Source organism: Artemia sp. Qi Xiang Cuo, chromosome 8 (assembly GCF_049724085.1).
Source record: "Artemia sp. Qi Xiang Cuo chromosome 8, ASM4972408v1, whole genome shotgun sequence".
Lineage (NCBI taxonomy): Eukaryota > Metazoa > Arthropoda > Branchiopoda > Anostraca > Artemiidae > Artemia > Artemia sp. Qi Xiang Cuo.
Genome location: NC_142801.1, coordinates 18,776,791 through 18,802,678, shown reverse-complemented (window position 1 = coordinate 18,802,678; position 25,888 = coordinate 18,776,791). Strand labels below are relative to the sequence as shown.

At 35.5% G+C, this 25,888-nt stretch overlaps 1 protein-coding gene across 5 annotated transcripts in view; it reads right to left on the bottom strand.

Moving 5' to 3' along the window:
• Nucleotides 1-25,888, bottom strand: part of LOC148949213 (uncharacterized) — a 175,326-nt gene that overhangs the window by 5,403 nt on the left and 144,035 nt on the right. For 3 of the 5 annotated variants that reach the window (XM_089093257.1, XM_089093253.1, XM_089093258.1), the window contains exons 14-18: nucleotides 22,440-22,589; nucleotides 18,362-18,442; nucleotides 15,240-15,354; nucleotides 13,504-13,591; nucleotides 2,051-2,251 (exon numbers count right to left, since the gene is read on the bottom strand). In XM_089093257.1, coding sequence (XP_088949383.1) covers nucleotides 2,051-2,251; nucleotides 13,504-13,591; nucleotides 15,240-15,354; nucleotides 18,362-18,442; nucleotides 22,440-22,589 — 635 coding nt within the window. The remainder of the gene's footprint in view (nucleotides 1-2,050; nucleotides 2,252-13,503; nucleotides 13,592-15,239; nucleotides 15,355-18,361; nucleotides 18,443-22,439; nucleotides 22,590-25,888) is intronic. The other 2 variants (XM_089093256.1, XM_089093259.1) reach the window with 2 other exon arrangements.

Here is a 25,888-nt window from a genome sequence, read left to right as displayed (position 1 = left end):
TTGTCCCATAGCTAGGCCCAAGGCTTTATTCTTAGTTTTTCAGGCATGTTAAAGTACGCACGGAACTTCATTCACGGAACTTTAAAGAACTGAATGACTTGATGTAATGAGTGTTAGCCGAAGATAATTGAATTTCAGACAGGCTTTGAATGTCCACTATTCAATAAACTAAACATCACAACTGATTTCTTCCAAGTTATGACCAAGCTAGCCTCGATATCTGATAATATTCCCAAGTAAAGAAAACTCGAGTTACGTGGTCTCAATTGGGGGAAAGAGAGGCCCTTGTCCCCCAAGATTTTGAAAAATAACTTTTTTGGCATTTCTTTGACAAATGGCCTTTCCAGTGGTTTCATAACAAAAATTAAAAAAATAAAAAAACTGCCTCGCCCCTCTAGATTTTAAGATAAAATTTTACCCCTCCCCTCCTAATTTCCCGATTATTCTCCTTTACGGTTTAAACTGACTTTCTTTTACAAATTTTTTGTTTTCTGTCTGCGCTATTAAGCTAGCAGTGAACGATCTTAGTCTAAACTATAGGTCACACCATTTAAACACCATTTAAAAAAAATTCCTTTTTTCGTCGACCCAGAGCTAGCCTAGTCTAGCGTATCAAATTTAGTCTGAAGTGACGGAACACAGAGCAGACAAATCGAGGAGCAATTTCAATAACTTTGACTCAAAAGCTGTTTAAGCTGATCAATAAGTAAAATTTTAACTTAGAAATAACTACATTGGTGTCAAACTTAGGATTAGGCACGTAATATATTTCGAGGGGGTGGGATAGGGGGAGGACAAAAATGAGCAAATTACCTGCAAATTTTAGTGCTAAATATATGTGGTATCGTATAAAAAAATTGCCGAAGTCCGAATCCCTCCTCGTCTTCACTATGCACGTCCCTACCCAGGGGTCGTGATCTCGCAAAAACGAAGTGAGAGGAACATATGACACTGCAACTTTAACTTATTCTAACTGTGGGGAAATAGCTACAGTTCTTAATTTTATCAGCATTTAAGTTAATAGTTTTAGTGACTGTAGTGTAGTATCAGTACCGCAGAAATTTGGCTAATTCTTTAAGAGTCTTTATGAATTCTATATAGGTATGGTTCAATATAAACTAATGTCACGATCTTATCTATAAGAATTGAATTTTTTTCAATCATTTAACGAAATAATTCTCGCCACTTAAACTACAAATGAAATATTTATAAACATTGTATAAAAAAGAGTAAAATTACAAAAAACACAACTATCTAATAACCACCTATGAAATTGTGCCCTTTTTATTATGGCTGATCTCCAAAACCCTTTCCCTCTACTCAAGGGCGAATCTCCAGCATTTTTATTGGGGGGGGGGGGGGCAGGAGGGGTCCATATCTGGATAGTCAAAGGGCATGGGATGTATAAAATATTTTTGCCACCCCTAAACGACGCCCCTGACTCTACTTGTGACATTTTCCATGTGAAAAGTATAAACAGTCGAGAATTTTTCTCGTAATAGTTTTTGTACATATTATGGGAATTAATACGGTATAAGTGTTGTTTTTTCCCCAGAAACGTGTCCAGATATGTCATTTCTAAAAATAGAGAGTGGAGGGGGGGAATGTTTCTCGATTTTTTTTAAAATGAAGATACGAAAAAAACATGTTTCAAAATCTAGGGGGGAAGGTGCTTCTTTTTATTTAATGAAAATACCAAAAATACTTTTTTCAAAATACAAAGAGGTCAAATTCCCTCTCCCCCCCTAATTATCACACCTAAAAGTGTCACATATTTCCAGAAACGTGCCCAGATATGGCAATTCAAAAAATAGACATTCGGGAGGGGGGGGGAGGCAAACATGGGGAGAGGATCGTTTTATTATTTAATTTAAATACCAGGACTTTTTTCAAAATATAAGGGGGACATTTCCCCTTCTCCCCCTAATTGGCACACCTGGAAGTGGCACATATTTCTTGGATCTTGTAACACTGTGTGTTTTTGTACAGTTCTTGGTCTTCTCTAAATAGGGCCGGGTTTACGCCAGTTTTGTAGGGCAAAACGACTTACCGTCCACTTGCAGGGGTCGTTCTTCACAACAGGTGGAGAGATCCTTGCTTCTACCACCTGTATATTCTGCTGTGCTGCTAACATAACTAACTCTGCGTCTAGATCTTTGTCTGACATCTCCTCTGAAGACTTTAGTGGAGACCCACCTGGCACTGACAACACTGGTGGGTGGACTGACGTAGTTGGAGACGGCATTGGACTCTTAAAAGAAAGGTGCAACGTTAACAAAGATTTAACCTTAAAATTCAAAACGATTCAATTCAAACTTAAATGAGATAATGCTCATCAAGTGAAATTTGAATACAAGCAAAGACGCTTGTTGCTCCATTACATATAAAATCAAATAGATATTGAATTTTTTTTAGAGGGACAAACCCAAAAACATTAAGCGACGGACATACGTAACTTTTTTCGGCACCGATTTCGGCAGCTCAGTGGGCAAACGATAGCGGTAGAAAAACAGTGCCCCTTGCGCGAGATTTCCAAAACTAAACATTATGAACACTAATAGTCAACTGCAGTTTATCAGCAGTGGCGTAATTTCGTCAAAACACCTGGCGGGGGGGGGGGGGGGAAGTTGGGGCTAAATTTCCTAAATCAACTGAAAATGACAGCGAAAAGTGAAAAATGATCCACATATTACCATAAAGGCAAAGATATACTAAAGAAAACTGACCTGTTTATCAGGATACTTGAATTATACAGGCTTATTTTAGTTTTGAAAAGATTGTTTTGCAGAAACGAAATTTCAGATGGGGCGACAAACTTGGGTCTGGAGGGGGCAGTTGCCCCCCCCCCCTTGCCCCTGGCCAATTACGCCCCTGTTTATCAACAGTTGCATGACTGATCTCAACGCAGTTTTTTTATTTTCCTTCTGAAGAGAAGGAATCGATTTAGGATTGAAAGAGCTCAGGAAGAGCATCCACCAAAGGAAAGAGCATGGGTCAGGTCATCTTAGATGGTAAGTCATTTTCTATAAACGCCACCGAAAACCTTTGAAATTTACAAGCATTTGGTTAGACCTGTCTTACTATTTTCGTTTCATCCTACTTACTATAGTCGAGTATAGCTTATCATTCTTACTGAGCACAGTAAGTTAGTAATTATTGACGTATATGTAAAAGTTAAAAATAAATAACAAAACATTGACTTTTGGTAAAAAAGCTGGTAAATCCTTGGTCACAGACTTTGTTGGAATTTACAGATTTTATTTTATTTTGATTAGATTATTTTCAAAATATCTCTTTTAAGTGTAATTTCTTTATAAGATATTTCTTTATAAAAATATAATTGCAAAATGTCAATTCTTTTTTTAGAGCCTAGTATTAGAAGCACATTATTCAACGAACAAATAAACGTTCAAATGGGGATAAGTCCATTTATTAGACAGTGAAAACAGATACAAAAGTCTGGAAATTTTGACCACATACGATCGTCATCAGCAGATATACTAAAGCATTAACATTAAAACTAACATATTTTTAATTTTAAGGTTTTATCAGGCGGCTTAGTGCTACAGCTAGTCGAAAAATCAATGGTTTTTGAAGAAAATCATGTTTTTTGTTTTTCAAACCATTTATTTTTTATTTCGCATCAAGAATTCATTAAATGTTTCATAAAAGTGGAAATGAGCTAAAGGCATCTTTTTTTCGTGGGTAAATTTCGCCGAATGTAAATTTTTCAAACAAAATTCGGGTTGAAGAATGCGCTGATTTGGAGAACTCATACTCTCAAACCGCCAAAATCAATCAAGCGGACTCCATCCGACAACACTGTTCAAGAAACCTTTAGAGAAAATGAATGCCATTCAACAGTGAAGTAACCTAAATAAATTATACACTAATGAATAATACTGCATATTAATTGTAAATTCACATCGTATAATATATTAATGAAAAGTCAAATGCAGAGAAGATTATATCTGAATTAATAAAAAGTAGAACTAGCATAAAATGTGGCTACTGAATCATGAAAGGAGACTTAATTTTTGGCGCATAGCCTATTAAGAGGTTCAACAAATGACTTAATTTAGCTATTCTGAAACAAACGAAACAAATTCAGCCGATATTCAAGACCGCTTAGTAGTTTCAATAAGGCTTTCTCTAGAAGAGAAGACTTTTTCCCTCAAAGGGAAAAGATTTATATCCCTATAATAGGAGATATCTTAAGGCTTGCCATTGGCACAAAAAGGTTATCTGTCTTCGCCCTACTCAAAATATATAACAGTGTATATGCCCTTCTTTTGAAATTAATTATTAACTGAATCAAGTCTAGCCCCAAATCTGGGACTAAAGATTGCTGAGATGGTCTTTCGTAGAACTGAAATTAAACTTTAAAAGCTTTTTCGAAAGATGCCACCGCGAGAGAGTCAATAAAACTCAATTCTGTTGGTGTGGCTTAATGCTACACAATTAGAGAGCCTTTTATTGTCTTGAGCCACCCCCGGAAAAAAGAAGGGTGTTCGTCTAAACTCCCGTTGGCAAAAGAGCTATGCGGAATCCTCAAATTTCCTCCAGAAACTCTACTCCCCTTCGACTCAACCTCCTTCATTTGCAAGTATTCAGTAAATGCCCCTAATCATCGTAATCGAAGATGCAAAAAACTTACCAACCTCCTCAACATTTTTCCTCTGCCAATTTAAAATCTTCTTTATTATTTTTACTCTCCTCCTCCACTCCTCGTTTTTTGTGATTTTTTATTCCTGTAAGCTAAGTATTTTTTGACGATTTTTAATATATTCTCTGAGGCAAACCTGACTCTTGTACATGATAATGGTAATAAGCTTACCTAAGCTATGGATGTCAGGTATTGTGTTATCTTGGAACAATAATTTCGACAGGACCTGTGCCTGTCATCATCAGGTTCAAATTCAAAACTCTTGCCAGAATATAAAATCACTAAATAAAATAAAACTAAAATCACTGAACAACACTAGTAATAAGTCGAACCTGGAATTATTGTTGTAATATGGCTCGGATTTCGGTAGAGGCATTGATGGCCGCTATCCTAGTAGATCTCAAAAAGGTTGGGTCTTTAGAAGTATGGTGGAGTTTTTTGCGAGTTCTTAGCCTATGGGTAATGGGTTCCCAAATTTCACTGATGCGGAACTCTCCATTGTCTTTATTAATGGCTGGTTTGTTTTTAGCAATTTCCAGAGCTTCTCTGATTTTCTGCTTTAAGAATTGTGGAACAATAGCAATAAGTTGAGCCAGGTCAAAATCAACGGAGTGAGAAGGGTTTTCAAAAATATGAAGGGCCAGTGCAGAAAAACTATCTTCCTCCTTAAGCTTTGTCTTTTTAAGGCAGGCATCAATGGAATCAGCATGTTCTTTTAATCAGTGATGTAGAGATCTCATGGTACAACCTATATTGGTATCACCACAACTGCAAGGAATCTCATATACTCCTGGTGGATCTGAAGTGATCTTATCTTTACCTTTGTTTAAGAAGGAGGAGACGGTCATTCCAGAAGGAAAAAACACCTTAAAGCCTAGCTTAGTGAGTTTGGAGCTTAAAATATCAGTAATCCCCTTAATATAAGGTAATGACAAAAAGGGTTTATCTTCTTCAGTCTTAGGGGAACTCTTGGTTTTTGTGCTAATCTTTCTCCTGGAGATAACCTTATCAATGAATTGTTGGGGGTAGCCATTGCCCATAAGAATATCTTTTATATGATCAAGTTCAGCCTTCAGCTCCAAATCAGAGGAACACACTACAAACGCTCTATCAACCAGCGAATAGACTACATAATTTTTAATTATTGGGTGGTTATAAGAGTCATATCTCAGATATCTATCACTATGAGTTGGCTTTCTATATACACTCAAGTCAAACCTAGTTTCCCGTTTGGTAATGAGAACATCTAAGAAGGGTAAACTGTGGTTATTTTCAAGTTCAATGGTGAACTTTATATCTGGATCCTGCTGGTTAAAAGTATTGAGAAAGGATCTTAATGTGTCTTCTGTCCCATTCCAAATTATTAGGCAATCATCTAAATATCTCATGTAGAGTTGGAGATCCTTGAAGTCCTGCTTGAAGATATTATTTTCGATATATTGTAGAAACACCTCACTAAGAACTGGTGCCAAGGCTGATCCCATTGGTATGCCCCATTTCTGATTGTAGGTTTGATGCCTGAAACTGAAGTAAGCATTGTTCAGACATAAAGACGTGAGAATAATGATGTCTGTGGTGTCTAAGCTGGTCAGTTCTTTCCAGGAATCATCATTTTCCAAAGCTGATTGTAAAGCTGGCATAAGTCGGGGCAAGGGTATGCTAGTAAACAGAGATACAACATCGAAACTGCACATTGTGGTATTCTCCAAGATGTTGATGCTTTTTAGCCTTTCAACTGCTTCTTTGGTATTTCATATTGTGTGTTGGCTGCTAAGAGTTATGGATCTTAAAATACCAGCCAAATACCTTTCCAACTTTTGTGTAGCTGAACCTATTGTTGAAACAATAGGTCTAAGGGGAATATCTGGTTTGTGAATTTTGGGTGCACCATAAAATCTAGGACTGACCGGTCTGACAGGAATAAGTTTTCGATAAAGTTGATCATTAATCCTATTTGTGAGACTAAGATTATCCAAAGCTTTTTTGACATTATCATAAGCAACCTTTACAGCATTGACATTAACTTTTTCATATACTTTGTTGTTATTCAGGAGGTTTAATGATTTGCTGACGTACTCAGTCTCATTGAGGATTACTATTGTATTACCTTTATCAGCTTTGGTAATTATGATGTTGGTATCTTTCTTGAGATCTGTGAGGACCTTCATTTCATCTCTTGTTAGATTCTCCTCCATATGTTTCTTTTTGGACAAAGCTTTACTGAGGGTATTAAAAACTAAACTACTAATATATTGTGAATCAACATTGACTGTTTTTTCGCTTAGTATTAAAGCTGACTATATTGGAGATGATTTCTTCTGCTGGTATATTTTCGGGGGGGATAGAATATTTCCATCCTTTTGCAAGAATGTCTAATTTCTTTTGGTCAAATGTTTGTTGACTTAAATTGATGACTGCTGGACCTGGTGACACTCTAGGATTATGTGTAACCCTAGTAGCAAATTCCTCAAATTTAAGTTTTTCTAGCTTGTCTACATGTACTCTCCTGGTTGTTGAAAAAACAAACTTAAAATCTTTGTCATGGATCATGCCAACCTTAGTGAAATCTTCTGGGCTAAGAGTATTACTCAGTTGCTGTCTAATTGTATTAATCTGTTGAAAAACCATGTTTCTCTTTTGTTGAAGGTCCTTTAATTCATGATTAATAAAGATTAGGCCAGCTTTGTGTTGAGCAGATTTATAGTTCTTACTAGATATTTTCACTCTGGGTCTCATAGAGTGTGGAATTAAATCTTGTTTCTTACATTGTTGTAAGAATTTTTGGTGATTAATGATTCTAGCTTTCTTCCTAAATCTGCTCAACACAAAGCTGGCCTAATCTTTATTAATCATGAATTAAAGGACCTTCAACAAAGGAGAAACATGGTTTTTCAACAGATCAATACAATTAGACTGCAACTGAGTCATACTCTTAGCCCAGAAGATTTCACTAAGGTTGGCATGATCCATGACAAAGATTTTAAGTTTGTTTTTTCAACAACCAGGAGAGTACATGTAGACAAGCTAGAAAAACTTAAATTTGAGGAATTTGCTACTAGGGTTACACATAATCATAGAGTGTCACCAGGTCCAGCAGTCATCAATTTAAGTCAATAAACATTTGACCAAAAGAAATTAAATATTTCTGCAAAAGGATGGAAATACTCTATCCCCCCCAAACATATACCAGCAGAAGAAATCATCTCCAATGTAGAGTCAGCTTAAATACTAAACGAGAAAACAGTCAATATTGATCCACAAGATATTAGAAGCTTGGTTTCTAATACCCTCAGAAAAGCTTTGTCCAAAAAGAAACATATTGAGGAGAATCTAACAAGAGATGAAATGAAGGTCCTCACATATCTCAAGAAAGATACCAACATCATAATTACCAAAGCTTATAAAGGTAATACAATAGTAATCCTCAATGAGATTGAGTACGTCAGCAAATCATTAAACCTCCTGAATAACAACAAAGTATATGAAAAATTTAATGTCAATGCTGTAAAGGTTGCTTATGATAATGTAAAAAAAGCTTTGGATAATCTTAGTCTCACAAATAGGATTAATGATCAACTTTATCAGACACTCATTCCTGTCAGACCGGTCATTCCTAGATTTTATGGTGCACTCAAAATTCACAAACCAGATATTCCCCTTAGACCTATTGTTTCAACAATAGGTTCAGCTACACAAAAGTTGGAAAGGTATTTGGCTGGTATTTTAAGATCCATAACTCTTAACAGCCAACACACAATAAGAAATACCAAAGAAGCAGTTGAAAGGCTAAAAAGCATCAACATCTTGGATAATACCACAATATGCAGTTTCGAGGTTCTATCTCTGTTTACTAGCATTCCCTTGGCCCGACTTATACCAGCTTTAACATCAGATTTGGAAAATGATGATTCCTGGAAAGAACTGACCAGCTTAGACGCGACAGACATCATTATTCTCACGTCTTTATGTTTGAACAATGCTTACTTCACTTTCAGGCATCAAACCTACAAACAGAAGTGGGGCATACCAATGGGATCAGCCTTGGCACCAGTTCTTAGTGAGGTGTTTCTACAATATATCGAAAATAATATCTTCAAGCAGGACTTCAAGGATCTCCAACTCTACATGAGATATGTAGATGATTGCCTAATAATTTGGAATGGGACAGAAGACACATTAAGATCCTTTCTCAATACTTTTAAACAGCAGGATCCAGATATAAAGTTCACCATTGAACTTGAAAATAACCACAGTTTACCCTTCTTAGATGTTCTCATTACCAAATGGGAAACTAGGTTTGACTTGAGTGTATACAGAAAGCCAACTCATAGTGATAGATATCTGAGATATGACTCTTATAACCACCCAATAATTAAAAATTCTGTAGTCTATTCGCTGGTTGATAGAGCGTTTGTAGTGTGTTCCTCTGATTTGGAGCTGAAGGCTGAACTTGATCATATAAAAGATATTCTTATGGGCAATGGCTACCCCCCAACAAGTCATTGATAAGGTTATCTCCAGGAGAAAGATTCGCACAAAAACCAAGAGCTCCCCTAAGACTGAAGAAGATAAACCCTTTTTGTCATTACCTTATATTAAGGGGATTACTGACATTTTAAGCTCCAAACTCACTAAGCTAGGATTTAAGGTGTTTTTTCCTTCTGGAACGACCTTCTCCTACTTCTTAAACAAAGGTAAAGATAAGATCACTTCAGATCCACCAGAAGTATATGAGATTCCTTGCAGTTGTGGTGATACCTATATAGGTCGTACCATGAGATCTCTACATCACCGATTAAAAGAACATGCTGATTCCATTGATGCCTGCCTTAAAAAGACAAAGCTTAAGGAGGAAGATACTTTTTCTGCACTGGCCCATCATATTTTTTGAAAACCCTTCTCACTCCGTTAATTTTGACCAGGCTCAACTTATTGCTATTGTTCCACAACTCTTAAAGCAGAAAATCAGAGAAGCTCTGGAAATTGCTAAAAACAAACCAGCCATTAATAAAGACAATGGAGAGTTCCGCATCAGTGAAATTTGGGAACCCATTACCCATAGGCTAAGAACTCGCAAAAAACTCCACCATACTTCTAAAGACCCAACCTTTTTGAGATCTACTAGGATAGCGGCCATCAATGCCTCTACCAAAATCCGAGCCATATTACAACAATAATTCCAGGTTCGACTTATTACTAGTGTTGTTCAGTGATTTTAGTTTTATTTTATTTAGTGATTTTATATTCTGGCAAGAGTTTAGAATTTGAACCTGATGATGACAGGCACAGGTCCTGTCGAAATTATTGTTCCAAGATAACACAATACCTGACATCCATAGCTTAGGTAAGCTTATTACCATTATCATGTACAAGAGTCAGGTTGGCCTCAGAGAATATATTAGTAAGACCTATGGAGGGTATGTGGCCAAGCAAGTCAAAGATCTATCTCTCCTATTTAGGAAGAAAGCTAGAATCATTAATCACCAAAAATTCTTACAACAATGTAAGAAACAAGATTTAATTCCACACTCTATGAGACCCAGAGTGAAAATATCTAGCAAGAACGATAAATCTGCTCAACACAGAGCTTGCCTAATCTTTATTAACCATGAATTAAAGGACCTCCAACAGAGGGGATAAATGGTTTTTCAACAGATCAACACAATTAGACAGCTACTGAGTAATACTCTTAGCCCAGAAGATTTCACTAAGGTTGGCATGATCCATGACAAAGATTTTAAGTTTGTTTTTCAACAACCAGGAGAGTAAATGTAGACAAGCTAGAAAAACTTAAAATTGGGGAGTTTGTTACTAGGGTTACACATAATCCTAGAGTGGCACCAGGTCCAGCAGTCATCAATTTAACTCAACAAACATTTGACCAAAAGAAATTAGACATTCTTTCAAAAGGATGGAAATTTTCTATCCCCCCCAAACATTTACCAGTAGAAGAAATCATCTCCAATGTAGAGTCAGCTTTAATTCTAAACAAGAAAACAATCAATGTTGATCCACAAGATATTAGAAGCTTGGTTTCTAATACCCTCAGAAAAGCTTTGTCCAAAAAGAAACATATTGAGGAGAATCTAACAAGAGATGAAATGAAGGTCCTCACAGATCTCAAGAAAGATACCAACATCATAATTACCAAAGCTGATAAAGGTAATACAATAGTAATCCTCAATGAGATTGAGTACGTCAGCAAATCATTAAACCTCCTGAATAACAACAAAGTATATGAAAAAGTTAATGTCAATGCTGTAAAGGTTGCTTATGATAATATCAAAAAAGCTTTGGATAATCTTAGTCTCACAAATAGGATTAATGATCAACTTTATCGGAAACTCATTCCTGTCAGACCGGTCATTCCTAGATTTTATGGTGCACCCAAAATTCACAAACCAGTTATTCCCCTTAGACCTATTGTGACAACAATAGGTTCAGCTACACAAAAGTTGGAAAGGTATTTGGCTGGTATTTTAAGATCCATAACTCTTAGCAGCCAACACACAATAAGAAATACCAAAGAAGCAGTTGAAAAGCTAAAAAGCACCAACATCTTGGAGAATACCACAATATACAGTTTCGATGTTGTATCTCTGTTTACTAGCATTCCCTTGCCCCGACTTATAACAGCTTTACCATCTGCTTTGGAAAATGATGATTCCTGGAAAGAACTGACCAGCTTAGACACGACAGACATCATTATTCTCACGTCTTTATGTCTGAACAACGCTTACTTCACTTTCAGGCATCAAACCTACAAACAGAAGTGGGGCATACCAATGGGATCAGCCTTGGCACCAGTTCTTAGTGAGGTGTTTCTACAATATATCGAAAATAATATCTTCAAGCAGGACTTCAAGGATCTCCAACTCTACATGAGATATGTAGATGATTGCCTAATAATTTGGAATGGGACAGAAGACACATTAAGATCCTTTCTCAATACTTTTAACCAGCAGGATCCAGATATAAAGTTCAACATTGAACTTGAAAATAACCACAGTTTACCCTTCTTAGATGTTCTCATTACCAAACGGGAAACTAGGTTTGACTTGAGTGTATATAGAAAGCCAACTCATAGTGATAGATATCTGAGATATGACTCTTATAACCACCCAATAATTAAAAATTCTGTAGTCTATTCGCTGGTTGATAGAGCGTTTGTAGTGTGTTCGTCTGATTTGGAGCTGAAGGCTGAACTTGATCATATAAGAGATGTTCTTATGGGCAATGGCTACCCCCAACAAGTCATTGATAAGGTTATCTCCAGGAGAAAGATTAGCACAAAAACCAAGAGCTCCCCTAAGACTGAAGAAGATAAACCCTTTTTGTCATTACCTTATATTAAGGGGATTACTGACGTTTTAAGCTCCAAACTCACTAAGCTAGGCTTTACGGTGTTTTTTCCTTCTGGAATGACCGTCTCCTCCTTCTTAAACAAAGGCAAAGATAAGATCACTTCAGATCCACCAGGGGTATATGAGATTCCTTGCAGTTGTGGTGATACCTATATAGGTCGTACCATGAGATCTCTACATCACTGATTAAAAGAACATGCTGATTCCATTGATGCCTGCCTTAAAAAGACAAAGCTTAAGGAGGAAGATAATTTTTCTGCACTGGCCCATCATATTTTTGAAAACCCTTCTCACTCCGTTAATTTTGACCAGGCTCAAATTATTGCTATTGTTCCACAACTCTTAAAGCAGAAAATCAGAGAAGCTCTGGAAATTGCTAAAAACAAACCAGCCATTAATAAAGACAATGGAGAGTTCCGCATCAGTGAAATTTGGGAACCCATTACCCATAGGCTAAGAACTCGCAAAAAACTCCACCATACTTCTAAAGACCCAACCTTTTTGAGATCTACTAGGATAGCGGCCATCAATGCCTCTACCGAAATCCGAGCCATATTACAACAATAATTCCAGGTTCGACTTATTACTAGTGTTGTTCAGTGATTTTAGTTTTATTTTATTTAGTGATTTTATATTCTGGCAAGAGTTTTGAATTTGAACCTGATGATGACAGGCACAGGTCCTGTCGAAATTATTGTTCCAAGATAACACAATACCTGACATCCATAGCTTAGGTAAGCTTATTACCATTATCATTGACGATTTTTATGCTTTATACAGTAGATAAGTGTCTGAGACTCTCGAGAAAACCCGTTAATAGGAGCCCCGTGTATCCGTACATAATAATACAATATGAGTAACATCAAATAACGGGCCAGGCTTGCTCAGACCGTACAGCAATTCCCAATTTTAGGGTCACTGGTTCAAGCCCTAGGCAGGGCTTTTTCCGGTTCGTAAAAAGCAAAACTTTAAGTGTATTCCTTTTTGGGTAAAAGTTGTATTTTCGGAGATTAAATCTATGTTAGACTATTTTACACATACAGTTGAATAAATAATTCAAATAAACAGGTTTGGGGGAGGGGGTCCAATGTTATAATTTGTTAAGTCTATCCCATTTTGTTTCACAGCTGAGGGATTATGCTGAAAGTTTCAACGACAGTTTTTTGTTTGAAGGACGGACAAGGTGACTTAAGATATTGTGCTGGGGGGGGGGGGGGGAGAGAAACTTTTTCTCCGGTCCTCGGAAAGTAATAAATGCAGTGATTGTCTTCCTTTTTTTATACTTCACGTCGGATAAATTCCAATACTAGCCTCGATACACTCTGTGCATGTGTGACTTGTAATGATTCAAAAGCACAAAGTCAGCTCACCATAAGTTGGTTATTTCTGTTTCTTTTTGTTAAAAATACACGTTTTAATTTGATATATTGACAAGAAAAGTTCAGAGACAAGTTGGCAGAAAAAAATATTTACCATTGGGGTAATTCCATTCGTTAGACTACCCATTTCCTGTTCTTTGTTCTTCTCCTTGCTAATAGTTTCCGTCTTAACCTGCTTTGCCCTAAAAAAAGGAATAAAGGGTAAAAGCACGCTGAAAATGCGTGGGACAACACAATGTCGTCAATTCAAAAATGTAGAGGTGGGTGCGTGGCAAATATTTTTTTTTTCAAAATTTAGGGTAACAATCGTGATGTTTTTCGATTATTTTCAATTAGCCTAATATGGTAAAAAAGGCATCTTCTATGAAAATACCAAAAAAGTGTTTTTTGAAATCTAAGGAGGGGGCAAATATCCCACCCCCAACTTGACACCCCAGGAATAACATAAACTCGATTAAAGAAAAATAAATTGAAGGTTTGACAAATAAGTCATTTAAAAAGTGACGTTATAAAGTTTATAATTACATTTAAAAGTTTATTAAACGTTTATATTAACTTATTATAAATACCGCGGTTTAAAATTTTTCAAATAACAATAAACAATATCTAAGTGATTGAAGTTGTACATATCCAGCACCAATCTCCCCAAAATCTGACATCTTCGTAATTTTATTCATAATTTCCTGTGTTCGATTAAATCTAGGAAAAATAGGCCGTTTCAAAAACTGGACAGATATTTTGTTTTCTTTTGTTTCAGATCTTTCTTTACGCTTTTCAAATGACCGTGATAGGTATGGACATGTCCACCATCCATTGCTGACAAAAATTGCATGCCGATCAAGGCCGTATCCAGGACCTTCATTGGGGGTACGGGGGGGGGGGACTTAAAAACCCATTAAAATTTGTTTATATTCTTTGTTGTTTTGTTTTTACGAGTCGAACAAACATTCGGGAGGAGGGTGCTTAAACCCCCCCCCCCCCCCATGGATACAGCTTTGATACTAATGCAATCACCTACACAAGACCGACAATATACGTCTAGTCCTTGTGAATATCTGCACACTTGTAAATTTTTGAATTTATCAAAAATTTATAATGACTCATGCTGGAACTCCTAAAATTTCCACCAAAATTTAATAGCCTTTACAATTTCATCCATAGTTTCTGGTACTAAGTTTCCTGTATTCAAGAATCCCCCAGAATCCAAAAATAACTCAAGGAAAAATTGACATTTTCTAGAATTGGAGATACGTAGTGACTCATTTCCTAGACATGTTTTTTCTAGACGTCAGATTCATATCCAAAAAATAAAATAAAAAGTGAAAATTTTAGGCTTAAAAATAAATGTTCGCTCAAGACCCTTCCCCGCTCGTGAAAAATTTTACAATGCTCGCCTAAAGCATTGACTAATGAGTAAATAAACATAAAGGCATTATAAGACACAAATGAGCAGAGGCGTAACTAGGGTTTCCAGCACCAAGGACAATATCAGTTTACCCAGGGGCGGATCCAGGATTTTTTTTTTGGGGGGGGGGGCGCAAAATAGGTTAATCCGATAAACTTGCGTTAGGAGCAAGTTTAATTAACACAAACTTGCGTTAATTAAGTAAATTACACTACTTTAGACGACGCTAGGGGGGGCACCCCCTGGATCCGCCACTGAGTTTAATCCCCTCTCCCATCACTAATACAATATAAGTAAACAAAATACACAAATAAAAAGCTTGTTATCCCTCAGAACCTGCCCCGGGACAGGCGTCCCCCCTTCCCCTGGCTATGACAATACAAATGAGGAAAAATAGATTATTTATAGCTGTTTATACTACTTACTTTTTGGCACAAGAAGGGGAGCAGTATGATTTAGTCTTGTCAAATTTGGTGTTAGTATCAGTTATTCCACATTCCTTGCAGGTTGCCGTTTCCGGATCTAGCGCTATCTTCTTTCCTGGAAGAAGAAGAAGATTAAAAATTTAAAGCTAGTCACAATCAAATAACAGAAGAACAGGCAGTTTCTGACAAAGAGAAGAAAGAACACGCTGATGCATTCAAAAATTTAGCAAAAACAGGTAAACCTTAAAACAAAGCCTAAAATGAAGAGCTGGACAAGCAAGTCATGTAGGAGAGAGGAGTAATTACCCCGTAGATTTTTCTGCCCAAGTAGATTTTTTTTTGCCCCCACCCTATATTTTGAAGAAAATACCTTTTTTTTTATCTGGTGTTTTCAATACAAAAAAGACAAAACTAGCCCTCCACTAAAAATAGAAAAGTATGTTACTTCGCCACAGTCTACGTTTTCGTAAATTGAGATCCCTGAAGAGGGCCCAAGAAAGAACGCGAGGACCATAATAATTCCACTTTTATCTTACTGTAAAGGCCCACTTATAAAACTTTCTTGGGTTTTCTCTGAAACAGGGAAAGATACGCATTCCCCATCAAATGATAATTCCAATGTTGCCAAAACTCAGTTTCAAAAGAGGCAGACTTGTTTTAAGCTTCTGCACGTAGGTGTAAGTCGGTCCAACCCTTCAGAGGGGGGTCCAAACTTTTTTAGGAGGAGAAAGGGTCAAGATAAGGAAGAAAGTGTTTTATAGGCAATTATTGATAAATTTTCTGGACTCCTTCAGACCGATCGCAGACTTCGATAAAAATCGCAGCCTTCGTTCAAAATCGATAAAGACTTTAAAAATCATGGGTAAAAATCAAAGAGTAGCGGAAGAATAAACAAAAAGATGGAATAAAAGGATATACCCAAAAATAAGGAGTAACACTATAAAAGACAAAAAAAAAATCAACATCAAAGTTAAACAATTTTTTTTTAGAAAACAGCAAAATCCATTCAAAAATAGCCTTAAAGTACCGAAGATATCCAAATAAAAGCTTTTTTGCCCCCCCCCCCTGAAACCATCTCATGTTTGTTCAAAGCTGCGATTTCTAAGGCTTTTCTTTTTGTTTCAAAATTTTGAAGTTTTTAGCGTGGTATCACATTTTATTAGTGTTATCACAATGAACCGAGAGAATAAATCAACAAAACAGCATTTTGGTGTCAAATGTTTTTAGCCTATTTTTAGCTAACTTTTGACGACTTTTTACCAAACGTAATTTTATCACGGTACTACCAGAACCCTTTTCATCAAAAGTTGAGTAACCAATTTTTCCTAATTTTTTAAGATATATATGGTGGTTCAGTAAGATTCCGCTTAACCAATTCAACAATCGTATTTCATTTTCATTGCCCTTGGTACTTTCAGTACATTCTCGAGCCCATAGCACGGTCCACGCGTTCACAAGCCACATGAGGCATTATGAGCAGGGTTGCCACCCAGTGAAAAAAAATAACTAGATTCTAGTCATTGTTTAGTTGATTTAGTAATTATCTTCAATAATCTAGTGATTTATGTGCTGATTTTTTTTGTTTAGGCTGTATAAAAATCACTAGAAATAGTGGTAAATCACCAGGGGTGGCAACCCTGATTATGAGCAAAATTTAAGATTTCTTTCCCCATGCAGGTTTTCAGTTGGTGAAATCCAAAAAATCTCCGATATTTAGTTAGAGCAACTAGTACGTGCATTTAAATATAAAAAACATTTATACAAATCCTTACACATTATTTTTATATTAGGCTTTCAACGGCCATACTTATGATGTTTTTTCAATACATTATTTATCCCCGCCCATGGATTTTCAAAATCCATCACCCTTAGCGCCACAATCAATAGTACTTAACTCTCGTTGCATTTCTATCGATCCATTTTTTAAGATGGTTTTTTGAAATATTTTGATATGCTTGGTAAAATATTTTGATGCTTGAAATTATCTTGAAAATCATTTTTAGTTCTAGTCACATGCCCTAACAGGTTATTACAGATTAGATATCTGTAATAACCTAACATTCCATTTGCCTCTTCTATACTTGCTTAATTCAACATAACCGACAACATGACAAATCAAAATATTTTAATTAATTTAGGGTGCTAATTTTGAATTTTGTGGCAGTATGAGCAGTGGGTACATTACCACACCACTGGAATTTATCCCCACCACTCCACTCCACATTTATCCCCACCAATAAAGAAGTGCTTAATTTTTTTCTTCCCTTGAAAAGTATTTTATTTTTAAACTTACTTTTCAAAAATTTTCAAAGTAAAACTATTTTTTTTAAAGTAATTTTTTTTTGTAAATACACGAGGAGTAGAAGCAAGACGGAAATACCATAAAATTTTGGGAGTTTTTTTTCTTAAACGATTAGCCTTTGCGATTTTTTTTTTCACGAAAAACGGCTCATGGATAGCGGATGCGGGAAATTCGCAGCAATGTTCACACAGAAACGGTTCACTACAGCCGTTGAAGCGCAAATATACTATGTTATATTTAAAAATCATATGCATAAGAATAGGCTAACTCGAATTCTAGAAGCCTAGAAAATTTTCAAACGGCTAACCTATAATAGCCTTGGTTCATTATGCCTAATGAAAAATATAAGTCTTATCTATAACATGTTTAGTTTCTCAGTTACTTGAAATTTATGGCTCTACAATGATTTCAATTTAAAATAGCGGCTGCGATTTTCAATGGCTCAGTAAAATATTTCAACGCAGCCGTTGAACCACTATGACGCATAAACTTGCAGCAAAAAACGGAGGAAATTTGACGGATCACGCAAAAACGGCCGTTTTTGCGTGAAATTACATCAGTGGGAACCCAGGGTAGCGCTTTAAAATCAAAAGCATTAATAAGCTTTCTTTTTGTCTCTGATATTATCCTTTAACAGATGGCTCTAATTTATCGCTTCAATTAGCCTCAGAATGGTTCAAGGAAATACTATGATGCAACATAAAGACGCAAAGAAAGGAAAGCTCATTTACAAGATGATCTTTTAGAAAGGTAGGAAAATTAAACGGAGAAGTAAAAACAAAGACAAAGAGAAAAAAATAAAGTAAAGTGTAAAACTTACTTGGTGGGCCATCTTCCGCCCGAGCTTTTTTCTTCCCGGGTGATGGTGGAAATAAGCGTACAACTGGGAATGGTTCAGAAGCTGAAAATGACAATTAAAGTTATTCACATAATCTTAATATTCAAAAGTATGAAGGAGCAACTATATATTTTAAATAATTAAACCAAAATAGCGAATAAAATAATTCTTGCTTAGAATTCAAACCGTTTATGAAAGTTAATGGTAAGTTAAGAGCAATCCCTGTATATACACCAGTAAATACATTAAAATATAATGCACATATAAAGTCTTTAGACTGATTCCAAATATAACACTATTATTAAGTTTAGATTTAATTAATAATAGTTATCAACATTAGAGAATTATCATAGTTTTAAAGAAAAGGAGGGAAACATTGACTAAAAAGGATACAATTTTGATTAAAAGTATATCATTAAATAGAATTTTCTTCAGAGCCCCAAATTAGTTTAGATCAATAGTTATCAATAAAGGAACCTACATAGTTTAAAAAAAGATAAGATCCTAAAAAAGGATACAATTTTGATTAAAAGTATATCATTAAATTGAATTTTCTTCAGAGCCCCAAATTAGTTTAGATCAATAGTTATCAATAAAGGAACCTACATAGTTTAAAAAAAGATAAGATCCTAAAAAAGGATACAATTTTGATTAAAAGTATATCATCAAAATTAGTTTTCTTTACAACCCCTAATTAGTTTAGATCAATAGTTATCACTACAAAAATGAACTTCCGCAGTTTTAAAGAAAAAGATAAAATCATCTCCAAAAAGCGATACTACCTTGATGAAAACTTTATTATCAAAATTAGCATGCCATAGAAACCCCCGAAAGGCAGTTTCAGCAACCGATCGACGAACATCTGAAGCCCTAAGAGCCTGAAGGCTCAAGAAGTGCATTTTAAGACCCAAATTTGTTAGTAGTTTTGGGCCATTAGCCATCAAAATAGCCTCCCTTCGTTTGGGGAAATATGTCTAGTCTAAGTATTAAAAATAGGTACGGAGGGTGCTATCGAATAACCTTTTTGACTTTAAAATGGAATAGTATATTTGCATACTCAAGTGTAGATGAGTAGGGGGGGGGGGGGTAATATTACCCCAACAAATCTTCGTCACTTGATTTTGCATTTCAGACCAGGAACCATGAAAATCCGTTTTCGGAATTTCAGATCCAGCAACTATGAAGATCACAATGATTTTCCATCATAGATGATCGATCTAAATTACAAGAAATGAGGATTTCTTCCTTCCAAGATAATGTCAACTTGTATTGACAATGACAACTACAAACTGACAATGACAACTTCAACAAATATTTCAGCCATATAGCCAATAGCCGTTCTAGATAAAAAAAAAACTCTAAAAAACACAAATCAATAATTAAAAGCTAGCATTTTCCCTCCCTTTTTACCCAAAGAAGAATAATTTAGCAAGCAGATTTTATCAAATTTGAAAGGAATTGACTTAGAAGGAAGAAACCATCAATGAAAGTTTAGCCGCGTTTTCAGGCTCAGCGGGTTCGAACACAGGTTGTTCTCGTCTAGTTTCAAATTTCTAGTTTCAGCGGGTTCAAAGTTACAACCCCGTTTCTTCCTCGAGAACCCGCTTTGTGAAAATGCTTGATACACTAGACGAGAACAACCAGTGCTCGAAACCGCTGAGTTGTGAACAACCCGTTTTCGAACACGGGTTGTTCTCGTCTAGTGCATCAAGCGTTTTCACAAAGCGAGTTCTCGAGGAAAATACGGGGTTGGAACTTCGAACCCGCTAAAACTAGACGAAAAACTAGAGACTTGAAACTAGACGAGAACAACCCGTGCTCGAACCCACTGAGCCTGAAAACGCGGCTTTTATTACATATTAGATTAGCAAGAGTAAATTGATTGTTCGAGATACATCAGTCCTGAACGTTGCACAGTACCCACTTTTTTCTGTAAAGAAAATATGTGTATATTTTTAGCTTTCAGTAGCTTTTAGCTTTCTGTCAGTAAAGTGAAATTGACACTAGCCTTCGGAGAGGGTTAAGGGGAGGCAACATAACTCTTTTCGTAAACCCTATGTTGGGACCTACGATTAAGTTACATTAAATTAGATTGCTCATAATTGCAGTTAAGTTATATTGACGTTGCCTAACTCATAGTTACAGATTTATACGGTCTAGAACTTAAGATAGATGGGTGCAATAATTCAATAGAACACAATTTAGGGACAAGCGGATTTAGTTTTTTATACATTTAATGTTATTTAAAAAAAATCATATGGGAAGGAGGAGGAACTAGGAGAAGGTATGAGCAACCTCATTGGAGTATGTTTACATGCACATTCATAGAAGTTGGTATAAGCAGATACGTATATTTCTTTAACCAAATCATTCCTAAGCGAATAGGCACTTTTGACCCTCCTAGAAGAGGCGACATGAGTCCATACGAAACGATTTCTAGTTTTAGTACATGCAGTGGGAGGGTAATTGACAGATTCTCTGAAACCATTCGTGAGTTTAAAAACTTGATTTCCTGGGAAATTTTTTGTCTCATGCGATTTTTAAAGGAAATTTCACCCAAGGAGATGAATAATCATATGTCCGGCATTTAAGCAAAACGAAATTACTGATCAGTGCATTCAACAACTGACTGATAAACTCCTTTTTTAGTAGAAAGGTGAGATAGTTTTTCCACTAGATTATTGCAACTGCGAAATTGTAGCAGTCTATTGTCATGGGTATTTCCTTCTCGGCATCAAATATACCTAAGCTAAGAAACCATATATTACTATTCCTACCAACCTGGGCATTAAATTCCCCTAATAAAGATACCATATTTCTACCTAGTAGAAGGGTGAGATAGTTTTTCCAGTGAGATAAAAAGGCGAAAGAATTGAATTACATGGTATTTACTGTTAGGTTTTGTGTTTTATCTTGTAGGTTCAATTTTAGCAATGAAATAGGCCTAGTCTTTTTTCAAGAGTGGTTTCGAATAAACAAGGAAGAGGCGTAGAATATCATAAATTCTATCCTCCACAGATTTATCGTGAATAGCATCTAGCAAAGCAGTCTATTAAGAGTGCCATTTTACAAAATATGGTGGGGGGGGGGGGTGGTGCAATTTTTTTTTTCATTTGAAAAAAAAGTAAGGTACAAAAAAGTTACATTTAAAACCTAGGTGGAGAGGGACCGATTTTGTTTAACTTCCCCAATAAAAATGCAAAAAACATATTTTTCAAAAAACGGGGGGGGGGCATGTGCGTTCTTACTCTCACTCAATTGGAGCCCTTGAATGTATCCTAGACAAACCCACACAAAGCTGAGTCATTCGTTTTTTTTTTCATAATTCCATATATTTTCGTGTAACTCACCCTGTTTTTCAGTCTCCTAGAACTTACTTCTCCTCCCCCCAAAGAAAATTCACGCATGCGTTCAAGAAAATAATTCAACGCTATCAAGGAATTAGTTATCCGATATATATGAGTATTTATCCTCGTCGTTTCTAGGCCAGAAAGAATCGATTTCAAATTTGTCACTAAGAATACTTGATTCGTATTTTGCTCAAGTGAAAGATGAATTTTTTCGAGTATTCGAGCGTTTTCGAGAAAGAGGCTGAGTAACTAAGGATCGATCTAAATTAGTATCTAATTTAGTAGCTAAATTAGATCGATCTAAATTAGTAAATTAGTCATTCATTATTTGTCAGTCAGTTGTATGTTAAGTATTTGTTGTCATTCGTATGTTAATTATTAGTAGCCTTTTGAATTTAGGAGCAAACCATATTTTTAGTCTCAAGAAAAATGGCAACAGTAATGCCCGATTCAGTTTCCATCCCATATTTTTAGTAGAATACAGAGAAAAAATAATTGTAACAAATTAGAAGCAATATGAGTGAGAAAACTAGTAACAAATTAGAAGCGCTGAGAATCTACTTAGTCTCTGAACTAAAGAAACTTATAAATTTTTTGAGAACTTAGTAACAAACTAGAAGCATTAGAGTCTACTCAGTCTCTCAAACTAGTAACACCTAAAAATTTGTGAGAAATTAGTAATAAATTAGAAGCATTGAGAGTCTACTCACATGCTTCAAAAACGGGATACTCACACTCATGAATCAGGAAATCCCCAATCACGTGAGTGAGTATTGATGATTTCTTTTCTTCTGGTTCCTCATTTATTTCTAGTTTTAAAGATGGCGAATTGCGATTAGAATCTTTTTCCATCGCAAGACCTGAAAAGGTGTGAAATGATTTATGAATGGGTAAAAATACCGATAAAATTGTGTCCAACAGTATTTTTAGTAATCTTTACGACTCTTTCTGCATAGTTTACGGATTTAAGATTCTACAAATATTAAGATTAGAATTTTACAATTATTATTTTTTTAATATAAAAATGTATTAATATTAATTTTATAAATAACATAATTTTATAATCTTATAATAAAAAATTATTAACATTAATATTTAATTTAATATTATATAAATAATATACAAAATATTAGACGGAATTAAGATTTTACAAATCTGCATTGAAACTCGAGTACAAAAAACTAAATTGCAGATATATTTGGAATAGTAAGAGCGACTTGCGACTAGCCTTTAGAGACGTTGCAATCTAGTTGCCCTAGCTCAATGAATTTTGGGCGCAATTCTACTGTCCGAACTAAGGACCAGGAGAACGTTTTCACTGTTCCTACCTCTAACCTTTCCCTACTTGTATATTTTTAATTTAGAGATTATGGAAAGAGAGGTACATGACCTGTCCTATTAAAAAAGGAGTATTCTAAGTTTAGCTTAAACCTGCTTTTCCTGGACCGTGTGTCTGAACAACAAGTTTCCCAAGACTTAAACCAGATTCTTCGTCAAACTTTTTTTTCCCCGTGGTTCTAAGATTTAAAGAAGGAGATAAGAACAACGTCGTATCCAGGGGGAGGTTACCGGGTTTGCCCCACCCCCCATTTTTTGTCCTACTCGTAAAAAGTAACAAAAATATATAAAAAATAATTTTTTCAATAATTTACGGTTACCAGTTCGGCTCTGAAGGCAATTCTGAGGCAGTTTAAAGCTATTGCACATGTTTATTCACCATACTTTTAGTAATTATTATTCGTTTATTTCGTTATAGGTATTGATACTGTTCTTTATTGTTTGGACGATTATTGTTATTGATTTTTGTGTTGGTTATGCACAACGGTGATTATTGTTTCCTAGTGATATTTCGTATTAAGTAATGATTTATTTTTTTTTCTTTCATATTTTCGATTACTCTGCAGTGTCACGTCTAATGTTCATTTGTGGGCTATAAATAAATAAATAAAAAAAACGCAAAAACAAAATCTTACAATAAAAGACAAACAAAACGACTTAAAGGTAAAAATTAAAAAAAAAAATTACTTCCATTTTTAAGTTGCCACAGAGGTTGGTATATCTTGTCGAGCAGTAACGACTGAGCAACGTCGCTATGCAAATTCCGAGTGGCATATCTGACTGAACACGAAATTCTTTGAAATCTTCCTGGAGAATTTATCAATCTAAGAGCCCATTTTCACAGGGATGAGAGCTGGATGGAACTCATCCATCCACGTGTGAACCTGTGTTTTATCGCTGGATTCATTCAACAAAAATACGTTTTTGAACCCATCCTCCTTGACCAGGGTTGCCACCCAAATGATTTATCACTATTTCTAGTGATTTTTTACATTGCCTTAAGTAAAAAATTACTAAATCAGCACATAACTCACTAGATTATTAAAGAAAATCAATAAATTAACCACAAAATTACTAAAATAAAGTAATTTTTTCACCGGCCAGCAACCCTTCTCTTGACGAGGAGCTCTTTTTCAACTCTGACTAGAGACCAGAGTAGGGCAGAATGTAAAAATCAGCATTTTTTCTCTTTTTTTATGAAGATGGGAGGGGAACATGAGTTAGACTGCCATTGTCGTGAAAATAGGCTTTAATAAAAGTGCGTAATTTACGTTAGTAGTTTTAGATACCCATATAACAAAAAGTCAAGACTGTATCCGAGGGAGGGGTACCGGGTTTGAATCTCCCCCCCTCCCAAAGTTTTGTCCGGCTCGTAGAAACATAAAAAAATGCGTTATAAATCATTCTTCTGTTCGTTTTTAAAATGTGTTGCCCCTCCCTTCCCCCACCCTTGACAAAAAATCGACACAATTTTATGGCCATTAAAACGAATTTTACTATAACTCTGATCCAAAACAGAAACTACCCGAATATTGGCCCATATTCAGACTTTTTTCATCGGGGAAGGTGGCAAAATTTGACTTCTTTCAGGTATATACTTTTAATAGCTACATCGATAAGAAAGATATTAGTGGTTATATTTTGTTTTTAAAGCACCATCGACATCCGAATAAAAACAGTTTATGTCCCTTAGACTCAGCTTAGGTCAATTCGTACGTGAAAACGCCAACCATCTTAGGTCATACCTGATAAAAATGCCTAAGATTTTTCTTTTGGTTGTTCCAAAATTGTGAAGTTTTTAGAGCTTTAATTCAAAACCAAGAAGTATTGCTAACCGCCGAAGTTCACTGTAACTATCTTAATATTTTGTTAAAAATCAGCCTTAAATCATTTTTTGAACTTACACCATTCCAATCAGTGAATCAGTGTTTAACACATGCCTGGTAAATACAGTGCAGCCATCAGAGCGAAAATGCACCAGAATTACCATCTTACGAGCAAAATGCTCCTAAGGTGCAACTGCTCGAAGAGCTTCACTTTGAAAAAATGTTTTTAAAAATTCAATGCACAACCACCTTAAAAATCACCAAAAAGACACAAGTGCACTACATTTGGCAACATTGCCCCAATAATAATGTATACGGATATTATGCTTCCCCGTGAGAAAATCTACGGACACAGATGCCACACGAGACACGGGCAAAACTTTAGGATTAGAGAGGGTTGGGGTCTGATTCCTACACTAATATTTCAGGTCCAACTGTATTCTTTTTTTTTTACATTCCATCGTGTGCTTTTCTCCAGATTTTAACATTTTTTGTTCTAATTTTTCTTAATGGCGATATAAGGAAGCATTTCTTGACGGGAAAACCTCATATGCTGAGACATAAAAAGACGAGGGGGCTCTTGCTCACAAAATCCTAAATTCTCTAATTTTTGGGCACTTTTTATTTAAATTATCAAACATTTTATCATTATTATTATTATCCCCCCCCCAAAAAAAAAGATCTGCACACGTGCCCGTACCAATGTATGTGTACTACTTTCAAGAATAATGTTGAATTATTTATCTGTAATTTTTTTTCGAAATGGCACTATAATTTTTTTTGGTGTGAGGAAATGATCTAGGTGGGCCCGAATTCGAGAACATTCGTATGTGCCTTAACTTTGGAAAAAAAAAATCATATGAATAACGTCACAAATAACCCCACGTCCAATACACTAATGGTTTTACTTTCTACTGCAAGTGAAGTAAAATGAAATTAAAGTTGTTTTTTTTTGAAAAAGAGGTTTATTCTTTTCCGAAGTTTCCCTGTTACTA